This window comes from Capricornis sumatraensis, chromosome 23, assembly GCF_032405125.1.
Source record: "Capricornis sumatraensis isolate serow.1 chromosome 23, serow.2, whole genome shotgun sequence".
In the NCBI taxonomy this organism is placed as follows: Eukaryota; Metazoa; Chordata; class Mammalia; order Artiodactyla; family Bovidae; genus Capricornis; species Capricornis sumatraensis.
The window spans coordinates 18703216-18726762 of NC_091091.1; the positions used below are offsets into that span (position 1 = coordinate 18703216).

The 23547-nt window shown below is 34.8% G+C and overlaps 1 protein-coding gene across 1 annotated transcript in view; it reads left to right on the top strand.

Annotated features, from left to right (window-relative positions):
- Positions 1-1739: 1739 nt before the first annotated feature.
- The window catches only part of LCOR (ligand dependent nuclear receptor corepressor), a 37659-nt gene continuing 15851 nt past the window's right edge, over positions 1740-23547 (top strand). Inside the window, exons 1-3 of the mRNA XM_068961727.1 lie at positions 1740-1842; positions 6228-6515; positions 9304-9397. Of these exons, the coding sequence (XP_068817828.1) occupies positions 6278-6515; positions 9304-9397 (332 nt within the window). The 5' untranslated portion in view covers positions 1740-1842; positions 6228-6277. The remainder of the gene's footprint in view (positions 1843-6227; positions 6516-9303; positions 9398-23547) is intronic.

A 23547-nucleotide genomic window follows, 5' to 3' on the forward strand; every position in this document is an offset into this window, starting at 1 on the left:
GACATGTAGCAGTTGCCTTACTGAATTCTAGATTAGTTGCTCTGTGTTGATTTAGGTTAGAAAGTAGCCTGAATGCTACATTAAACATAAAGTGTAAATAATTCTGTTCAAAGTCAATTATACTGACTAAATATAGGGCTAAGGACACTTAAATAGTTACTCCATGTAATGTCTGATTTTTAAAAATCAATAAACAATGAATGGCATTGAAGTGTAATAATGCAAATAAGGATTTTATCAAACTCTCTAATACCTGTTCCTGATACATTTTAAATGTTAAATTTATATCAAAATTAGATTGTGATTCATTTTTAAAAGATACTTTCTTAATAATTTCCTTCATCCATAGAAGAGAATGTTGGCAAAGAGAACTGTAATAAAGGTTTTTATAATGATTTGTAACACTTAAAATATTTTAAGAAATTTTAAACTAATGTGGCAAACGTACAATGTCGTACGGAAAATGTTAAGAAATCATTGTTTTAGTTTGAGAGTGCAAGAGAGTTCTTCATAGTGAACTATTTGTTTACGATGTATCCTTCCAAAAAACATAGTTTGAATTGCACTGTTGACACAGTTGAGTCATGGGGAAATCATGGAAAGTAGATGGCATATATCATTGGGTGTGTTTAAAATTTTTGAGGAAATCACTTGTGAATTGCAATGTGCCTTGAACGTTTACTTCCTTTTCACTGTGCCAAGGTATGTCCCGTTTTCTTTTAGTATTTAGAGCACTTTAAAGTTTTTCATGATGCAAGTAAGTGCATGTGTTGATGCACTGCAGTGAAGTAAATTATAAGCACTGGAACTCAAAATATGTACTTTGTTTTTCTTTATGCTCTGTTTTCTGTCATCATAATTTACTATTTATTTATTAACTGCAAAGGTGGAAGTGAGTACAAAGCATTGTCAGCCTAGACCAGGTCTTCTGCCATCTGAGAGCATATTCTGAGAGGCATCTAGAATGGCATTTTGAAAGTTTGATCAGGACCCACATTTTTATATTACAAACATTCAAGCATATATGTAGATATATATAATGTTGAAGTGTTTACCCTTAAGATAGCGAAGTGTTTAACTCTTTTAATACAATGCATTCTATTTTTCAGTTTTTTTTTCCTAGTGCTAGTTTTGACCCATTAATTTCACGACCCCCTAAAGATTTGAAAGCTACCATTTGTAAAATAGTACTCTAGGGACAGAATTATGAGGTCAAGTACCTTATTTTTGAGTTTCTCTCGTAATGGCCCTTAAAAAAAGTGTTTTGTGTCTGGAGAAAACAGGTTATGCTGGTAGGGCGAATATGATTCTCAAATGAGATTTGGTGTTTAAGATACCTTTTCGTGTGAGTTAGATACCTTTTCGTGTGAGTTGGGTTGTCTGTAAACTGTTGCTATAAATGTAACAAGAACCAATGCATTTGAATGCTCAAAGAAATTTTCCTTTTGGTAATTATAGTTTAATTAGAGTTAACCTACAAAATTAAGCAAAATTCATAATTAGAAAACACCCCAAATAATCTTTTATATTCATTTTGCTTTTATACTTTTGTGGCGATAAATACTATCCTGACTTGAAGTTCTAAAATATTTTAATTGTATTAAACTGATTTATCTGTCATTAACATTTGTCTTTGATTTTGGATCTCTGCTTTTGATATTGAATGGGGAAGGATTTTTGTGCAAACATTTCATCAAATATTTTTGCAGGGACACTTAGTCGGTCTGGATGAGCCAGCTTCGGGAGCTGGGCAAGAAGCTCTGCTTAAACAAGAGCAAGCAAAAATCATTCGATTCGAGAGACAAGCAGAAGAGTTCCTCAATGCAGTCTTTTGTAGAAAAGGTTGGTTCCAGTGAAGAATGACATTTAGTGTCTGCTTGTCTTATCTTAGTCTCCTTAATTTCAATGTCCGTTTTTAAAAGAGTTAATTTTAAACACATTTTTCTTTATTGATAGTATACTTTATAATTTTCTATATTCCTTTGGTCAAGGTAAATTGGAATGGGTAATTCAACCCTCTCCCTCCTTTTAGCTGTGCAGTGATGGTGCCATGTAAGATTTAGTTAAATAATTCTTAAAATTATTATGAATGTGTGAAAATTGTAAGGTCTCAGTAGTTCTGTATTTGTTAGACAAATTTTCTTAGCTAAACAGTCACTGTTGGGAGTTCCTTGATAGTCTAGTGGTTAGGATTCCAGGCTTCCATTGCCATGGCCCAGGTTCATTCCCTAGTCAGAGACCTAAGAATCCCACAAGCTCACAATATGGCCAAAAAAAAAAAGAAGAAGAAGAAGTAGTCACTATTTTAGTCACTGATAACCATAAAACTGTATAGAATTTTAATAATTCCTCATTGAAATTTCATTTGGAGGAAAAAGTTTTATCTTAAAATTAGATCTGCAAACTTTTTTTCTCCTTGATACAACCTTGTTTTACTAAAAAATTTAAGTATTAAAATTAAAGAAATTCTTTCTAATGAATTTGTTTTCCTTATTTATGCCATGTCTCTAGTTCCTGCCATGTCTCTAGTTCCACAGTGGTGATTACTGTGATAGGCTCTAAAGTTTTTTTTTATTTAATCTTCAGCAGACTCAATGATTCTATTTTCTTTAATATTTCTCCATATGTTCTGGTTTACACCTCTCATTCCTTTGAAAGTAGCCTTCTCTTTTCCAAAATCTGAAGGGTAATGTTTGTCTATACAGTGGTTATAAGTCTGATAAGTGCATTCCAACGGGTTGGTTACATACACTTGGAGACTAGCTGAGCTTCTGTTTAATGTGATCGATATTTTCAAAAGGGAGTGTGAAGTAAAGTGACATACGAAATTAAGGAGTACAGAAGGGTTTTGTTTTCAGAGGCACTTTTTCCCCTTTTTTTTCCATCAGATCTCCAGATAAAATTAAACCTTTTACTACATCCTCACTTCCTTTAATATCCTCTAGTACCCTCTGACCTCGAGCTCCCAACCAAGGCCTCCATGCTCACCATTTCATTTCCATAAAATACCCTGATTCCAAAGCTATGTTCAAAGCATTAGGTTTATGAACATTTGGGTGTTTTATTAAAGTAACTCACATTTAAAGTATAAATGACTGATATATCAGTTGTGAGTTTATTAACTAAATAAAATATCTTTCCAGCTTCTCTGCTGATCCTCTCCTTTAGGAAGTGTACATGGGTCTAATGCTGTAGGAAACGTCATTAACTGAAAAGAGGAACTCCTCTTCCTAATTTACATGGAGGAACCAACCACTTTCCTCTCTGCTTAGGGGGAGTTAGTGAGGTTAATCACAAGCAGATTCTTGAAGAGATTTCTAGCCTGCTTCTCTACTAATCCCATCCCTTTGTTGTATAGGAATAATGTAGGTTAAAGTTCTTGTGTTTTTACCCAAAAATTAAATTTAGGGGTACATACCCTTTAGAGGAGGAATTCTTACCTTGGAATAGGTCTTGAGAGATGAGAATCCTCTGAAATTGTAAAATTGTTTGTATATTTGTCTGTATACTGGCATATGATGCTTAGAAAAAGAAATACTGCTTTGCAGTTGGAAGTTTCCCCTTTATGTATTAATATTGTTACTTTTAGATTTTTTATTAATCCTCTTAGGAGTGTCTCAAAAATGGGCATTTGTAGGCTTAAAATTGATACCAAAAAATGTTCCAGAGATATAACAGGCTATTTAATCTAAGGAGAATATTTTGTTTTTAATAAATAAGATATTTGGATTTAGTTATTTGTTTCCAGAGTATTACAAATTGTTTAAATAATTGAGTATGAACAGGTTATCTGTAGCTAGGTAGGAACATTAGTTTAAATAAAAGTAGGTTTTTGTGGTATGGACTCTATATAATAAATTCCAATTTAAGGACAGTACAGCTGTCATAATCATTTCTTTTCATCTGGCTTTGTCACTTGTCTTAGAAAATTTAACACTTTCCTAAAAGTTAGATTTGCATTTTAAAAACGTAACAGGTGGCTATGATGTAGCATTCGCGTGCTTTTCTGTAGTTTTAACTTTGACCTGATATGTTGTTTTTATTTGACTCAGTTGTGCATGTTTCCCTGAGGGTGGCTAGGTTTATAGATGTTGTGTTTTAAGTAAATTAAAGAATGAAAAATTTTCAAGAGACATAGCAGGAAATGATCTTTGATCATAATCATGAACTGTTTCATGATTATAGTAGTTCTTCAACAGAGAGGCAGAATATGCTACAGACATTTAAAGATCAAAAGTAGCAATTTATGGTTTTTATCCTAAAATCTTTGACTCTTTGCAAGTCTGTTTAATATTTATTAATCTAGTTAAACATAGAGATATCTCATAAATTCATTTTGCTTCCTGTTTGGAAGCTTTCTTCTTCATGTATTATTCTCCAGCTTTTCAGAGGATAAAAAGATATAGTAACATATTAAAACTTAAAATTATATACATTCAGAGGATTTTATGTTATGGAAGGAAAAAAAGTTAAATGACTTTCTGCTTAATAAGAAATTCTAATAAGAAAACCCAGAGTAGAGGTTGAAAAAAGCAATACATGGCTAAAATGGTCATTAGAGCATTTAAGGAACCACTGTCAGTGATGGTAGTAACTTCTGAACCTTAATTACCTAGCTGAATATGTCTATTCTTTAACCATCTAGCATACCCATAGTCTTTTTTATAGAGAGGAAACTTAAGATTGAAAATACTTTAGAGTAGAACAGAAATGTTATTATGATAGAACAAACTTTATTAAACTCCAGAGAATTAAATATTCTGACTTTAGGATATGACTGTCTTCTGATACTGAATATTGTCCTTCAGGAAAAAAATTTGTTCTTGGGAGTCCTGTTTGATTTTAATGATGTGTTTGGTTTTTAGATTTTAGTGATAAATTAATAGCAATTAGTCAGTTTTTCTGACTAATCAAGGTTCCTTACAGCTCCAAAATACTATAGGTAAAGTAACTGACCTTCTGTGGTTAATCTTTAAAAGAGTAAGGAAACTCAGGTTTTCTGAGACCCATCTTCTAAAGCCTAGGAAGTGTAGGAAGGAAGTATAAAATACGGGTGGAACATTTTAATCAAGGGTCTATCACTAGCCATCTGTACAAAATTGAACAGGCCGTTTACTCTTTAGATCACAGTTATCGAATTTGTTACTTTTTTTTTTAAGAACTGTTTGTTGACTGATTTGATATTGATCCATTTATTAGTCAACTAAATACAAATGCATACTTCGCACCAAGGTTAGGTGCTGAGAGTACAGGAGTAAACAGACATTAACTCTGCTTTTCTCAAACGTTTAATCTCCCTGATAGTGTGTTAGTGACAGAGACGTGATGATAATATATTTATGCAAAATGTTTTCCCTTTTATTTTACTTTTAGGGTCCCTTCCAGTCCTGAAGGTTTTATAAGTTAGTGAATTCATATGATCTTTATTTTAAAATTAACATTGATTAGAAATTGATAACTTAGATGTTTATTACTTCTTTTTCTATTGTGTTCAGTGGTTGGTAGAGCATAAAGAACTTACCGAAAGTAACTTGGTCTTAAAGTTTTGAGGTTTGACATTTAAACTCCTAGCCTAGAGATTCTAGAAGTGTAGTCCCCAGACCAGCAGCATCTAGAAACTTGTTGGAAACACCAATTCCTGAACTTACTCTACAACTGCTAAATCAGTAACTCTGGAGAAAGGACCCAGCAATCTCTTTTTACAAACTCTCTAAGTGGTTGTGATGAGTATTAAAATGTGACATCTGTTGCCCTGGCCTATCATGAATCTTAAGTACCTCCTTTTATAATGTTGATATACCTGCAGTCTTTTAGCAGAAAGTGTTCATTCTTCAGTAATATAGGAAGATAATGGTTGAAGGATCTAGGGGAAACCAGATGTGATCGATAGGTGGTAAAGAGGGGAGTAATCATTTCATTAAAAAGGGGTTTTGGGATTTCTGTATCAGGTAAGTGATTCTTACCCATATGATATACTATTTGTTATCCCTTTATTTGACTTCATATTCGGGGGCGGGGGGTGGTATGTAGAAATAATTTTATTAAAAGTTTATTTTTAAAAATCAACTTTTATAAGCCTGCAGATTAAAAATATAGCTCTGAGGGAATACTATTTTTAGGATATTGCATTTTAAGAAAGAAAAATAAAATGAAATTTTGTTTGCTTGAAAGCTGTCTCTTTTTAGTACATTGTCCCACTTTAAAAGTAAATAAATCTTTGTTTACAGACAGTCCCTGGGTCTCCGACCCCAATATTCCCCTAGTGGCCCGTGAGATCATGCAGCGAATGATCCAACAATTTGCTGCTGAATATACCTCAAAAAATAGCTCTACTCAGGACCCCAGCCAGCCCAATAGCACAAAGAACCAAAGCCTGCCGAAAGCATCTCCAGTCACCACCTCTCCCACGGCTGCAACTGCTCAGAACCCTGTGCTCAGCAAGCTTCTCATGGCTGACCAAGACTCACCTCTGGACCTTACTGTCAGAAAGTCTCAGTCAGAACCTAGCGAACAAGGTACGGTTTGATGTCAAGATCTCCTCTGTCCAATAGAATACTTCTAGTTTGGGGAGAAAAAAAGGTATTGGCATGTAGAGCATCACTAATGTGATTTTTAAATTATTCTGGACTCTGCAGTGATAGAGAAGAAGTGGCTACCTTACCCATCAGTAGTTCATAGTCATGATTGATGTACCACCTGGGAACGTTAGGTGGTTATATTGTTACTTGATGTTTATATAAGTATTGCATACTTTACAAAGCATTATCATATCCATTGTTTTTAAAATCCTTTTGAAAAATTAACTTTCCCCCCTTTCCATCAGTGTTTAGGATTAGCACCTACCTGAGAAATAAATACATCTTGTTAGGTAGGAGTTAAACTCTGCATGTGAGATCATGAAGCAAAAATATATATTACTTGCATTTTTAAAAAACTCAGGGGATTAGAAATATTGAGAAGATAGTAGAAACACTTTGAGTTGTTAAAATATATTCAGTATTTTATAAATACACATACATACACTGTGTTATGAACTAGTTAGAATATTTTCAAAAGGTAGTCTGTTGGTGAGGGTGCCAATTAAGAGATTGAGAGGGTATCAGTTTTGCAGAGCAGCTATTTCTTGAGTCTTTGGAAAGGTACTCTCTTAAGTATATCTTTGTTGCTTTGTGATCTCATTTTACCTTTACTTTCACAAAGATGAAGTAAGCATTTCAACTTGGCCACTGTTTGAACCGCTACAAGTTATAAATTAGTGATATCTGTATTACTGAGATTTTATTGCCATAGATGTCTCATAAAAGTGTGAATTTAATGGTGAGAAATAGATTTATTTTTCAAAGTAAGTAAGTTTAATTCATGTAGGAATCTCTTTGAAAGAACTTTATTTTGCTCGTTTTAAGTAGTTTATGAAGTAATGACATTTAATGGGCTGGCTTTAGTTGCTTATTAAAGAATATTTTTTTGAATAGCTTTCCTTTGCCTTCTTTCTCTTTCTGTGAGGGAACAGCACTCAAAATCTCTAAAATTTCCTAGCAGGAGACCTTCTAGACCTCCTTTGGTTACCATGTTGTTTATAAAGTTATTCTTTTCCATTTTATAGAGAATTTTCTTTACCACAGATTGGTAGTTTTCATTAACAGTCTATTTACTCTAAACGTTGCATTTCAAACTTCAGGTTTACACTAGGAGAATGATGGCATAGAGGTTGTGTCTAAAATATTAATAATGGAGATTAACATACAAAGATACACATTAGTCTGATTTAACTTCTTATAGCAACTGTTATACTTGAAAGGTATGTTGTGTTGACAGCAGGAGAAATTTGCACTAGATGATAGGATTATAGTACATCAACTTCAAATGAAACCTTTCTAAAATTATTTTTCCTAAAGAATTTTAATGTATTTTCAACTTAAATCAAAATTTTTCAGTGGTAGATTTGAAGTATGTTGCCTATAATATGATTAGACTATGAAAATAATACTGTCTTTGGTTGGAAATATTTTAAGTAGTGCATTTTCTTGTTAGGAATCTAATTGGATTAGATCTCTAATGGAATACTTGGTTCTATAAGATTTCAGTTTATGTTTTTAGAAATATTAGTGGCTCTAAGAGACAACATGGTGTCCTTACTTTGTATGAGTTGTGGGCTTTTTTTGGTTTATAAACTGAGTTGCAGTGAAATAGGGAGTTACAGTGAAATAGGGAGTTACTTGACATAGGGAGTTAACAGTGTCCTCAGACACAAGTCCCGAGAGAGTTCTGTATTGGCATGGTCTTTAGTATAGCCAGATAGCAGGCCTCTCTGCCTACCAACTGAAAATCAGAGGCATTGAGTATTCCAGTTCCGAACAGAACAGCAGCCTTAAAAGTTATCCAGACTATGAGTTTTCTTTTCTAGACATGTCTACAGGGGAAAAAATGGCTTTTGGATAGAGTTAAAGTCTTCTATTTTATGTTCTAATAACATGAATTTGTGATTTTTATAGTAAAAGAAAAATGATTATTTCCCCAAGGCTCCCATCAGTATCAAGGCCGTGTTATTCTTCTTTCTTTTCTTAAACTTTGCCATCAATTTATAGTAGCTTATTAATTGAAAAACCTTGCCTTTGTAAATATGAGCAAGTAAATTTTGAATCTCTGCTGATTTTCCCCAAAAGCTTGAATCCAAATATACAGACTTTTGCAGATATGTCCCAAATAGTAATTTGAATATGTGCAAATTATAAACAGTTAACAACTGATTCATCTTGCATATTATCTTATACAGTATATGTTTACTATAACCATATAAATTTGTTTTTTAAATGAGTTTTGCATTTAAATTTTCCTAAATCTAACTTTTATGTACCCCTGATACTTCAGGCAGCCTTAGCTCTTGAGAAATTTGGTTTTATAATTTGTATGACGTTATCTCATTAATCTCATATACTTAGATCAAGGTAATTTAAAAAATGGCATGTCATAGTTCCATCACGGAGCCTCATATGTAAACTGCTGTTTCTAATATCTCACTGTATCTTAACATCTTTAGTGTTATGCTCTAACTTTTCTTTTGTCCTATTAATAAAATATTTAACCCTTGGAGATAGTAGATACAACATCGACTTTGATAAGCTTATGTCTCTTTGGGAGAAAAAATATCCTGATTCTATTAATGAATTGGTTTTGTAACTGAAAACGTATGGCTAGTTTTATCTGTTTAGTTGAGTAAGCCTACTGCTTTGACACTTTTAGCCTATTCAGTTCACATTGCTCCCCGTTTTTAATATTCTCAGGTGTTTCTTTGTGTCTCTGCAGACGGTGTACTTGATCTGTCCACTAAGAAAAGTCCGTGTGCTGGCAGCACTTCCCTGAGCCATTCTCCAGGCTGCTCCAGTACTCAAGGGAACGGGTAAGGGAAAATATTTGTGGCCTTCCACAGTCTTATAGGGGACAGTTTATCAAAGATTGATGCCAGTCTCCCTTGTCTGCTTTGAAACAGTCCATTAGAGTAACACTCCTGTGGTGGGTTACAGTCCATGGGGTCACAGAGAGTCGGACACAACTAAGCGACTAACACTTATAGGTGGACCGTTAGTAAAATTACTTTTAGTCTGTCGATCAAGTAAAGGCACAATCTGTGAAATCTAGAATTGGCAAGTATAGTCAATTTTGCCCGTTTAGTACAAATAGTAAAGAATTAGGAATATGGCAAGAATGTCTGTGGGTTTTTTGTTGTTGAGTGTTGAGGAATATGAACCCAACCTAAATAATTCCAGAGTTCACATGTAAAGGCAGTGTTTTGTATGCTGAAGTTGTTGAATGAAAATTGGGTTCCAATCTTTAACTTGGTATTGCTAACGGAGTATAGGGGCTATTCGTTTTTTCCTTGCTTGGTTTGGTTTGGTTTGGTTTATTGATTTGAACTGCAGTTTTAACTCTTGTGTGGCAGTTCAGAAAATAATTGTGTGTATTTTTTGTTTTTGATTAGATAAGACTGGTTGTCGGTGTTGATAGATAACCATCTTATGCTTCCAAGACAGTATTACATGATCAGTTTTAAGAACTATTACCAGACTAAAGAGGATTTTCTAACCACCCAATTTTATAGTGTAAGAATTATCTAATTCTCTCTGTATGTGTACATAGTAGCCATTTTTAAAAGTCATATATTAATGAAGATGCTTAGATGCCATTTTGGGAAGGCATTTCATAAAACTGTGTTGTGACCAAAAATGAGCTTCATCTAGATATGAAACATAGTTAATTATTTAGGTTTATTTAACTCCTAGAATGTCAACATGGGGAAGATATTTAGATATCAAAGGAGTAAGTAGGCACTAAAGGGACTAACCTGTTCCAACTTACTCTTAATTACCTTCAAATTGAAGGATTCCTTTACTGACTTCTAAAAAGCTCCCTTTATTTTCTCTACAATTCCATCATCTTCCTTTTTCTCTCCTCCTTTATTCGGTCTAAAAGTAACATTAATTTAATTCATTTTGCATAGTTTACTAATCATTTTTTTCTTAAGCCCTTTTTTCACTATAGTTCATACTATATATATATCTAAGTCATCATGGTCCCAAATCATTTGGTTCCATTTATATATCAGAAAACTTGAGTTGTGTAAATAAGGACACGTGTAGAAGCCTAAGTGCTGTTTGCATAAATACATCCCTTGTACAAGATTTTCTTTAAACTTGGCCACCAGATCTGTGTACTGTACGGTTGAAATTGCTGTGTTTGTCCCTCTGAATGGAAAGTAAATGCACTCATTGTGGTAGAGTTTTCTGGAAGACGAAAGCACCAACAGTACTGCCCACCTTTTAGTTGAATTGTCATCCCTACTATATTATTTACTGCTAACAGCAGAGTCCCTGTAGACTTTCCGAAAACATATCTGATTTACCATTATTTCTGCAAAGTTCTGCTTTTGTGCCTAGTTAATGTAATTACTCCCCTTGGGCATGCCTTAGCAGTTACCAGTTTTATCACTGATAAATCCTTCTCTACTGTAAAAATGAAAACCTTATGAATTAACTTTATGTCAGTAGTTGATTTTTTTTAAGCATTATTTGAAAGTTACCCACTTAAAATTTGAAAATTAATGCTTGGTATTTTAAGAAGAAGGTTTCCTTCAACTAAGAAAATGCTAAAAAATTGTTTCTATAACTCTGACAATAATTACTTTGAGTAGAACTTAAGGAAAAAAGTTTTTGGGAAAATAAAGGACAGTTTCTTTAAAACTTGGATTATTTCCTATACTATCATGTAAGAATTGAATCGCCAGTCTATGTCTGACGCAGGTTACAGCATGCTTGGGGCGGGTGCATGGGGAAAAAAAAAAAAAAAACAAATGGAAAAATGAGTGGTATTCGTGTATCCGCAACAAATAGTGTTTTAAATGAAGAAATGTGGTAAGTTATAATTTGATGGGTAAAAATTTCATTGTTTTGGTTTGGGGTTTCCCCCCACCATGGGGCTGGTAGCCATATTTTTTTTTTCCCAAGCAAAATAAGAAATGTCATTTGGAGTTACCTGATTTTTGATAAGAACATCAACTTGTTTGTGGGAATAAATGAGCAGTTATCTGTGGGTTCCACCAATGTAAATTGTTCAAGTTTTATAGCTGGTTGTCATGAATGTTGAATATGTTGCATTAAAATAAATAATTTGGCTTACTCTTTTATTACTGTACTTGTTTAGTGGTAACGTCACATTGGTAACACAATTCTTTGTAGTATGGAGACTTGATGATTACTTTGTAATTAGTAATTAAGGTGCTATTTTCAGACAGTTGCGCGAAACTTTTTCTCCGAATATTTGTGAACCCAACCAGAGACTAGCTGACAGGTTTAATTTTTCTTTGCCCAAAAGCTCCTGGTTTTTTTTTTCTTTTTCTTTTTTTGTTTTTTTGCTTTTGTTTTTGTTTTTTGTGAACAAGTTTAAAACTAACTGCTGAGACCTTTTTTTTTTTTAATTTTAGAGAAAATAAATAAATAACACAAAGTGATGTTACCCAAGCAAGGCGTTCTAATAAAGGAGTGGTCCCCTCACCCATCCCTCCCTACCTGTGCAAGTCCTGCTCACATCAGTTTCCTTCCATCCAATTAGGCGACCTGGGAGACCCAGCCAGTACCGCCCAGACGGACTTCGGAGTGGTGATGGGGTACCTCCAAGAAGCTTACAGGATGGAACCAGGGAAGGTTTTGGACACTCCACATCACTCAAAGTTCCACTGGCTCGATCCCTGCAGATTAGTGAAGAACTACTGAGCAGAAACCAATTGTCCACAGCTGCCAGCCTTGGGCCGTCTGGATTACAGAATCATGGACAGCACTTAATATTATCCAGGGAAGCCTCTTGGGCAAAACCACATTATGAGTTCAACCTCAGCCGTATGAAGTTCAGGGGAAATGGTGCACTCAACAACATCAATGACCTTCCTTTTCTTGCAGAAAACTCTGCCTTTCCAAAAATGGCACTTCAAGCAAAACAAGATGGGAAAAAGGATGTGAGCCATTCATCTCCTGTAGATTTAAAGATACCACAAGTTCGAGGAATGGATCTTTCTTGGGAATCTCGCACTGGTGATCAGTACAGCTATAGCTCTTTGGTAATGGGTTCACAAACGGAGAGCGCGCTTAGTAAAAAATTAAGGGCTATTCTTCCAAAACAAAATAGAAAAAGCATGTTAGATGCTGGACCCGATTCTTGGGGCTCAGATGCTGAGCAGTCTACCTCTGGACAGCCATATCCCACATCGGATCAAGAAGGAGATCCTGGCTCCAAGCAGCCTCGGAAGAAAAGAGGGCGTTACAGACAGTACAACAGTGAGATACTGGAGGAAGCAATCTCAGTGGTTATGAGTGGAAAAATGAGTGTTTCCAAAGCTCAGAGTATTTATGGGATTCCCCACAGTACACTGGAGTACAAAGTAAAGGAGAGGCTGGGCACTTTGAAAAACCCTCCAAAGAAAAAGATGAAGTTAATGAGGTCGGAGGGGCCAGATGTTTCTGTAAAGATTGAATTAGATCCCCAGGGAGAGGCAGCACAAAGTGCAAATGAATCAAAAAATGAGTAGGAATACTGTAGAGTGCCAATTACTGTACAAACTGGGTGAGCACTACTGCATTGTTCAGCTGTCATTGCTGCACCTAACTTCATTTACTGTGACACTTGTTTCTTTGCAGACTTTGCATTGACCTGTGTGTACAGAGATGAAAGGTGCATTCTGAATGTTGCATATTTTAAATTTTTCATGTGCAGTATGGCTCGAGATATTGTTTGGCCTTTTTGCATGTTTCTCTACAAAAGAGAATTGAGTTACCTCACAGAGAACAGATACATGGAAGTGGACTCCTTGCCTGTAGAGCCTGCATGCGTTTCTTTCTTTTTTTTCCTTAAGTTATATTTGCCTTTATTTAAAAAGAAAAGAAAAAAGCCCCCTTTTAGAAACCACCTGTCGTTTTGGGAGCTTTATCACTGCAAATTGGAAAGCCATCTTATAAAATTATTCACATTTTTTTCTTCAGAGATTCAACTCATTTAAGGGTTAAACTAAAGAAACTAAGGACAATGAACCTTTGAATTTAAGAAATTTGACTGTTCACTGATAAATAATTCTTTGGCTCAATTAACATTTTTATGGTTTCCCTTCTCACTGCTAAGTTTACTTAACAAATTAGCAATCTGTTTAGTGCTCACCCAGAGGGGAAGGAGGTGGAAAATGTGCACACACTACCTTCAGAAACGCTTGGGTTGATTACGTTGTGACACTACCTTTGCTGTAATTTCATTTGGGATTTTCTAAGGGTAGAATTTGGTCTCACCCAACAAGTGAGGATATAGCCTTATCTCATGGAGGACGAGCTCCGTTCTTACTCAGGAGCAGTCAGGGTACATTACATGAAACAATAGAGGATGCCTCATTTTAGCAAACTGAGTTTCTTTGTATTCTTAAATCTTTTTACAGATTTGATCATGTGCTAACTAATGACTGAATGTCAGTTGCAGCAACTATTTAAAAATTTTTAAGATCTGTTTGTTGGGGGGATGGGAGAAATAAGGGGGAAATGTGTGTGAGTAATTATAATAATGCGAAAGTGGTATCTAGATTTTACAGCCTCGGTAATCTGCTCAAATATCCACACAAGTGAAGAGTCTGTGTTTGTGGTGAGAGAAAAAAACACAACCCCAAAGTAACCTAATGTGATTTAGGTTGCATTTCAGTTCTAACAATAATTCAATCAGAAATCAAGCTCCTTAGCAATTCTTTTTTAACTAATTCAAATACTAGTAGAAGGCGGGCAGGGATTTTTAGTTTTTAATTTAATTTGTTGTTTTGACTTTTTTTGGCATCCTACATACTATCCCTTTCTCAACTTTTCTGCTATTTAGCCGATTTTTATGGTTGTTTAGCACACTGTTAGCACAGGACCTTTCAGATTATGTTCTGTATAAGCACTCCTTAAAGAACATCTAAGCTTTTTTTTTTTTTGAGATGGGCTTTTAAAATCACACTGATAAGGCTTGTGACATTTATTTTCTACAATTTCTTTTGCAAGAATAATAGGTAAATAAAGCCCATGAAATTTAATTCTGCATCATGACCAAATTAAAAATACTCTTTCTTCAAAATAAAATCTACCATACATGACCCTATATTCTTACCTACTGAAAAAGGTGATCAGGCCCTTCTAAATGCTTAACCAAAAACAAACCCCAAAAAAACATTGGATTTTTTTTTTTGGTGAAATAAAATCAAACTGGGAGCGTTAAGTTGAGATTAATGATTTCTGATGGATACTAACAGTTTGAGGAGTAGGTCCAGATATTCCCAAGGCATAAATTCTTGCCTGGACACTTTGGAGCAGTTAATTAGGTTAACGATAGTTTTTCCTTGGCACCCTGTGTGTTCAAAGGTTAGGCACACCATTGCTGTTATTAAAATACACACATTCTTGGTATAGCCTGGGCTTGGGTTCCTCTTTTGGTTTGGTTATTATGTGTAGCAGTTTGATCAGTGGATGACTGAGCCTGTTTCCTCTTAGTTTGCTAGTCTTCTCAGCAGAAAAAGCAGTTTGGGTTCAGAGCAGTGTATGACTCTGCGGTATTTTCTAGCCTAGCTGGAAGTTGCAATAAAAATACTTACTGAAATGTATGGTTTTCATCTGCAGTTGAAGGAAGTAGTAGAAGTTTTGCTAAAAGCAAAGGACTAAGCTTATGAAGGAACGCCTCCTTTGTTCCACACTCGATTTGTCACACACAATTAATTGTAACCATGGTGCCTTTTTGCATGATGTTTGGGGGCATTCTATAGCCCAGCATTGCTGCAAAAAGGTCCTTTGAGCAATTAATTTGTGCTTCTTTTTAATCCCCTCAGAAAGGCATCAATAAGGCCCATTAAAAAATCTGGCCCTAAAAGTTCAACTTTTGTAGAGTTTTACTGTTCAGAGAGGTTTTAATCCCATGTGGTAGTCTCTAAAGTGACGTATGAGTTGAGTTATGTAAATTTTGTCATTGTAGTGTAATGGAGTGATCATTTTACTAACATAAATATTTTCTATGTGTGTTTCAGTGGATGACAATCGAGCAGCAGAAGAATGGTGTGCCTACCCTTTAATGCTGCAGTTTAAATAAGAGAACTTGTATTGTGTCATTTCAGATTGTAGGCTGAGAGTTGTAAATAGTGAAAATTTGAGTACTTCTATTATTTGTTTTGGTTAGAAAGTGAATTTAAAAAACAAACCAAACTCTAAACTTTCTCAGATTAAAAGTCCTGAGACCTGAAGATTGTAATATTCATGTCTGTGAAGCTTTTAAACATTACACTTGAGATCAGTCATGACTTGATATTCAGGTAAATTTTCTTTTCCAAGAAGCTTTTGAATAAGCATATTTCCTCCAAAGGTCGGTTGGTCTCTCTTTTTCTTTTTGAGTGTAGATTATTTTAAAGCACTAATTGCATTACATTGGTAACTGCAATATAAAATAGCCATTATTGTTTTGTGAAGCATGGTTGAAATTAGATAGTGGTCCCTTTTAAATTTCATGAGCCTCTCAAAAAAAAAAAACTTTAAAAAAAATACAGAAAGCTGCTGAATATTTCAAAAGATATATATTTTACCTTATTGTAGGTTTTGTAAAGTTAGTTTGTAATATTCAGGTGCACTTTTAATGTTAAATTTTGTGTTCAGAGTTCCATTATACCATGTGTTCCTTGGATGTGGCTCATCACATGGCTGGCTATCAGTCTTGGTGCCGCAGTGATCCCGTAATATTTGATTTCCCTCTTGATTTGCCACTATTCTGTATTGGCACTTTCAGTGTAGATATTCTAGTTTGGGGACATCCTCATAAATGTGTAATAGCGATTGGTCCATTCGCATGCTTAATTTCTGCTAATCAGAGTTTTGCATGGCCCAAACAACAGTTGACCATTTTTATGGTATGGGAAAGTATAGTTCACAACTATCTGTGTCACAAAAGCCTTTTCTCCTTTCATTTTCCAGTAGGCAGATGATGACATTACTTCAGCTGTATGTTATTCAAACTAATGTTAGAAAGAGGGAGTGTATTTAAAATCAATTCCTACATTTTTTATGAGGAAACGTAGATACAGAGTAGATAAGCTATGGCACTATAAAGTCAAAAAACACTAATTCTGTGGAAGGATTTCTAGGTGGTATTTTTATCATTAGCATTCTCACTTCTGAAACAGAGTCATCAAGCTTGACAGTAATGTATTTATCACTTGTTCAGAAGGCTTACAAGTGACTGAACTGTGTTCGTGATGAGCTATACACTTTTTTCTGTTCCCCAGATACCATGAAGGACAAGGTCTCTCTTTCAGGAAAAATAATTTATATTTGTGTATAATACTTTTTAATGTTAAGTTTGTTGTTACTCTGAAGTTTAGATGTTGCTTGACAAACCTTTGCTGCAGCAGATCTTGGATGTGAGTAAGGCTTTGTGTGATAATAGGGGTCCTTATGTGAAGTTAATTACTGTTCAGTTCTGGTGAGCAAGCTCAACAAGTGTAAAGTGTATATTAGCTTTATTTGGTACACTTTTACTTTACAATATTGAAGTGCTTTTAGAACTCTGGTTATCTTATATAAACCATTACCTCAATCAATTGGCATTTCCATTCCCCAGCATTTTACCTGAGCTATTTATAAGATGAGCTATATGGGATCAGATAGTAAAATAGTAAGGCACAATGAGAAGTTTAGTTCCCAATTTTCTGGAGAGAACTCTAAATTAGACTAAAAATGACTACCTGCAAAGGCTCATACCATAACTGCCTTTTGTCATTAGGCAGTACGTAGCAAGCTTGGCGCTGCTAGTGAGCTGTGTGTTCTCCCCCTGCCCCAAGGAAGCACATGGTGCGAGGCTTGGCTAAGCCTTTGTGACTCTTTATATTTCATTGACCCATAATAGTGACGCTTGGATTCAGTCAGTTATTTTTATAAAACAAATTATTGAGTCAGCCCAGTGTCAGAACCTGAAATTATTTTGAGTACTTACAGCTGATATGACAGCTCAGTGTCATTTTCTAAGAGCTGTTATCTCTGTAGATTTAGGTTTGAAACTACACATCTTTCTTTTGTAATTATTCTTTCTTTAACTAAATGCCAGAGTTTGTTTTTATGTGAACCACCCTGCTCTGTGTATTCAGGTTGCTGTCGTTGGTGATGGAATATGGCAATAGACTGAATTGCTCTACTTAGTCTTTTGTAGGAGACATTAAAAGTTATAGGTTAAATTTTGACCTTCATGAAGATATCAAAGATTGTTTTCCTTGTTACTTTCCATTATAATTAGGTCTTCATTAATACTGTGGTCAGGCCAGTGTTATTAAACTTAATGGCTTTAACCAAACAGCCCATTTGGAAACTTGATTAAGCTATATAGGATTTTTTTTTTTAATCTAATTGCTTTCAAGCACTACTGAAAAGGAAAAAAGTATAATTGTGGTACAAGGAATGCAGACCTCCAAAGTTGTCTTAGTTTTTTTCTGGATACATTCTGTCCTTGAGACTTGAGTAGGATTTGTGAACACGGTGACTGAAGGGAAAATAGAGGAAATTCTTTTCATATTCTCTGTCTCTCATTCCCAAATAAACTCGCAGTTGCTTTTTAAAGAAGCAGACATTGGCCCTGTAGCTGTGTGCCCTATGAAGGAGATTGGAAGAGGGAGTTGGGAAGTAGGGTAGGGGGAAGTAAGTGAAGTTGAAGGAAGGATTCCGCCCTACAACTAACTAAAGCTGAGTTGCGGGATAGAGCACATGGTACAGTTGGGCCGCCTTCATTTGATAGTCAGAAAAATCTTTTAGATTATTTGAAAAGTGAGAATCAAGACAAATTAATGTTGGCTTGACAGATAACAAAATTTGAGTTAATTCTGCAACTATTGGGGGGGGTAATTTTAAGGTTTCCAGTTCACGTAGAGCTATATCAAAAGCTGAAAAGCAAGCACTTTTAGTTAATCGTAGATTTATTGGATGTAGCAAATATTATAATCATAATATTTAATCTTTATTGTTTGAATATGAAAATAAACTCTTTACCCCATCTTGAACTGTCACTGAGCAGGTTCAAGATGGTGTTTTCAACACTGGAAATGACCCTACACACATACCAAAAAAATCTAAAGCAGTAAGACATATTTTAAGATCCATACCTCTTAGACTTTTTAGATTTGTCTTGGGAAAGAATTTATGAACCTGTAACCAGTATTAGTGCAGTCTTGGGTTCCTTGTTCTGCATAATTGCACCCTTTCTCAGGTATGTCCTGAAAACATAAATCTTAAAATAATCTCTTTAGAGATTAGATTCTCAGTGGATAGTGTGTAAGGGGGCTGGGTGGGGGGTGGGAGGGTTGGACACAGAACACTGACACGGTGGAGCAGGGATCTTTAACATACAGTCGCCAAATAGAATTTCAACCTGGACTATTTCACCCCCTCAGAAGGAGCTGAATAACATCTGTTATTTGGTAACTACTCGGTGCTACACTCCTAAAAGTCTTTTCTTTCAATCCAGGTGACTTTTTTTCCTGCTTGGTGGAAGGGTATATAGTGAACTTTACCGTCACTTAGGAAAGCACTTGTCTGAAATGTTTAAAGTACTAGAAAAGGGATAATTCAGCACTTTTTCTGTTACAACACTAAAGTCTTAATTTATCTTCAGAGTCTTAGGTACTGTAAGTTTTAGGGTGATTATTTAAAAATATAAAACATACTACATATTATGGGATCAGATCACATTTATATAAATAATTCTTGTCTTAAAGATTTTTAAAAAGACAATAACATTTTGTACCTTTCAAGCAATTCCAAGTGATTGCCTCATTTTCCCCATTACATTAAGCATTTCAGGCTGAGAATTTGGAATTTGAGAGGAGGTGAGGGGGAAATTCCCCAAAATGAAAAATTGTGTCAGACAGTTTTAGAAAAATAAATCACTAGGAAAATGGGTAGGGATTCTCTCTCCCTTTAAGTCTTCAGGGAATGAGCAGTATTTAGAATCTTTGGCTGAAATTCAAGCCTTTTTACTGTGTAAATTTTTAATATTAATTCACTGACATGCTTTTTACATCAGAGGACTGAAAATGGATCTTAATGTTTTTAAGTTGTGGAAGGGTATATTTCTAAAATGAGGGGGGGATAATTAACTAGGTTAGTATACCAGCATTAGTAAGTTTAAGGAATTTTAGTATGTAATAGCAAAGTGTTTGATTAAAAGTCTAATCCTATATTGCTAGTCGAAATTAGTTACATTCTGATCTAGGAAAGATATAGTCATTGGATATTGATATGCTGTGCTGTCAGAAAACCAGACTAAGATAGAAACCTTTATCTGACTCCCACATGTTGCTTGTTCTGATGGGATGTATACTTTACAGCAGCTTATTGCTGCTTTGAGAAGAAATGTATAAACTATACATTTGGAGTGTTTGCATATAATTCTTTATAACCTCCACTTTAAACTGTCAGACATTGGTATTTTATCAGTCCACACTGTTAAATAAAGCTAATGTTCTTAGGAATCCAACTTGTACACACTGTTTAAAAACCCTCAGGGACAGTTTACACACTATTCTCACTCAATTCAGGTACTTTGATGCTATTCTTAAACCTAACAGTGACTTGTATTTTTCTGTTTTGCTTTTATTTTGACGTGCTGGTAGCACATCCTTGATGAATGTCAACTTAAAAAACTCAGTTCAGGTATCCAGGTATAACTCAGCCAAACAGATTTTAAAGCTGCATAGAACTCTCCAGCACACGGTGCCTCACACTCTTATAGTGGCATTCTATATATTCAGTTATTACTACTGAGCAGATAATATGGGGGTTCCTGTTAACAGTGTATTTAAAGAAACAAAACGTGCATAAATGTATAGCCAGCACATGCAACACACGTATACACAGTTAAACTATCTATTTTTAAATGCCACTAATAGCCAGCACAATTAAATGACATTCCTTGCTGCTTCTGTAAAATATGACAGATGCATGCAGTCCTTCCTCAGTGTGGCTCTTGCTTCTTCACCATACTACTACTAAATTCAAGCACTGGTCCTTGGGTGTCTGACCTCTACATTCTAGTTTATGCAATGTCTTTAGAGAATTCTGTGCACTGGCCACTGTGATGGAACCGTTGGGCCAGGAGTGCTCTGAGTTTATTAGTAGTGATTCTGCCAAAGTTGGTGTTGTAACATGAGTATGTAAATGTCAAAAAATTAGCAGAGGTCTAGGACTACATATCAGCAGACAATTTTGTCAGTATATTTTGTAGCCTAGAAGCCCTCAATGACAAGTTTCTGATGTGAAGTTCTAATTCCAGCTTTAGCCCTTTGCATCTTTTAATGTTAAGACTTGTCTGCTAGAGATGTTTATTCTTTAAAACTACCTTTGTTTTCTGCAGTACTATCTGTGGTTAACAAAACAGATTATTCCTCTGCTTTAATATTTGATATCTTACACCTAAAAGGCATTCTCCACATATAAAACCTATAACCTTTGAAGATACAGAAAACGGCATCTTTCAGATTTCTAGAAGTTTGAGTGTCATGCAACAAAACAGGAACCCCCTTTACTCTTATGGACCTCATTTCAATATACTGTTTACAGTTTGACGGAATTGTATAATTTAATATTTCTCTTGTACTGTAGTTTATATTTATTTACAGATTTTTTTGTACGGTGTGATTTGAACTTTTTGTTCCTTGCTATGATCAATGTTTATGTAGTAGAGCACTTATGATCACAAATTAAGTTCTTTGGTTTGATTGCACTACATTAAATTTTTTTAATGCAGTTCTGATTTTTGACTGGACTAAAATAAGCTGTGTCTTAATGTATGTGATGAGTACTTAAAATTTTAATCCATGTGGTCCCCCCCCCTTTTTTTTTTGCATTGTATGTCAGACGCGCTAGTTCTTTCGTGCATGTGTAAGAGTTAATGGTTCCATTGTATTATTTGACCATGACATTTTGGAGAAACATTCCCAGCTGTAATGTTGTGTATGGTAGTTCTCACTGGATGCTAGACTTTTCAAAACCACTATTCTTCTAATAAATTTTGTTGTGAAAACTGTTTTAAAAGCTTGGTTTCTACTTCTTAAGGGTATAATGCTCTTAAAAAAAAAAATCCACAAAGGGGGTAAGATTTCGAGATGCACTATAAATGCACGTGGTAACCAAAGTTTGTATTTTTTTTTTCCCTTGGTGATAATTTATTTCCATGAAATCTCTTAGATAACCAGAAATTGCTGCTTCAATATTTGGATTCGGTACTGCCTTGTAACTGTCTTTACTAATTTGATACTCCCCTATCTCAGTTCTCTGAATTGGATTATTCACTAACTATTATTGATAATTTTCATAATGCCTGCTTGCTGAACTTAATTTTTCATAATTTTCTTACAGTAAAACTCTAATCTGGAATTACTTACCAAGAATAATGATTTACTCATTTTTGTTTGCTCTTTTCTAGAGGCATAAGTATGAAAGCACTGTCAGTCAATTAAGGTTATTTTAGCAGTTCTGATTCTTGGGAGAATGCTGGTATTTTCTTTTATCAGCATGTAGTTGTTCAACATTTACATTGTGGTTTTAGAAACCAGGGATATTTAAAAGTTTTTTTTATTACAGAATGATTTCCATTGTCAGATGGTTAAAGAACAGCTGAATTATAGTGATAAAGGTAGAAATGGTACACCAAATGTTTTAGAAAGCTGCTTTTTCAAGCTTGTGATATTCATGTTGTATAAGCTGGTTGAAGTGATTTTCAGTCACTTCTAATGGCATTTTCTATTTTTTAATAATGTTATTGTTGGTCTAGGTTATCTTTTAGTTAATATTTTTTGGTCTCATTTCTTTGGCTGCCTCACTAGCACTTTCCTACCTTTTGGCTTGATGTTTATAAAATTGGAAACTTTGCTGGCACTACAGGCTTGTTCGTTGGCTTCACTTGGTCCCCTTACTCAGTTATGTCATGTGTCTATAGAATGCTTTTCTGAAAACCTAAGTATTATTTCTTTGTACAAAACTGTACCTACATGTTTCTTGTCATTATCCATTTTTAACTGGTGACCAGGTCAGTTGTGGTAGGATTTTAATCTGGCATCTCATCAATGAACTTATCCTAGTGATCCTATCTTCATGCTAATAGCTCTTCAATTATGACCTGATTTTTAAAAAGGACTTGTTTCATCTAACGCAAAATTTTCTCCTCTGATTTTGCTGATACTTTCGAATTAATTCAAGAACTCTTAGGAATCAGAAATCACATAAGGGAAATGGAGTGCAAAATGGTCTCTGCTTTCTGAGTTGTAGAGTTATTTTTTCCTCAAGGACTATGAATTTCTCTCCCCAGACATGTGTATTCAAATGTAAAAACATAACCCAAGTCATAAGATGTTAGATTTTGTAGCTGAAATGAGTGAAAATCCTTTTCTTAGCAATGTATAAAGTCACATAAGAGATAGCTGTTCTTATACTCGATTATCACTTAGTCATTATTTGCTTCTAAGTGGTAAGCATTTAACACAGAATTTTATTCATCATATTCACCTTATAAGTTGGATGTTTTGCTGTTTAGGGAGAAGTGGTAGTGTTGGTATCAAGCTGTGTTTGTAACTAGAGTAGACAGGCTTGTTTTCAGAGGTTAGTGGAAAAGAAGTGTTCTCAAAACATTTTTTATTTTGTTTATCTTTTTTCAAAAAATACTTCATTTACTTACTTATCGGGCACATGGAACGTGGAATCTTAGTTCCACAACCAGGGATCGAACCCTTGCCCCCTGCATTGGGAGCTCGGAGTCTTAACCACTGGGCCACCGGGGAAGTCCCCTGGAAACATTGTAAAAGATACATGAATATGTAATGAGTGGTTTAAGTCATAGTTTGGTTAGAGTTCAGCTTGGAAAGTAAGCTAAAGTGTATTAAAATCTATAGGTATGAAATCTTTATAGGCATGTTGTTGTCCACTGGTAGTTTTAAAATGTTAATTGTAGTGTTCTTGCCAGTTTTATTTGATCAGCAGT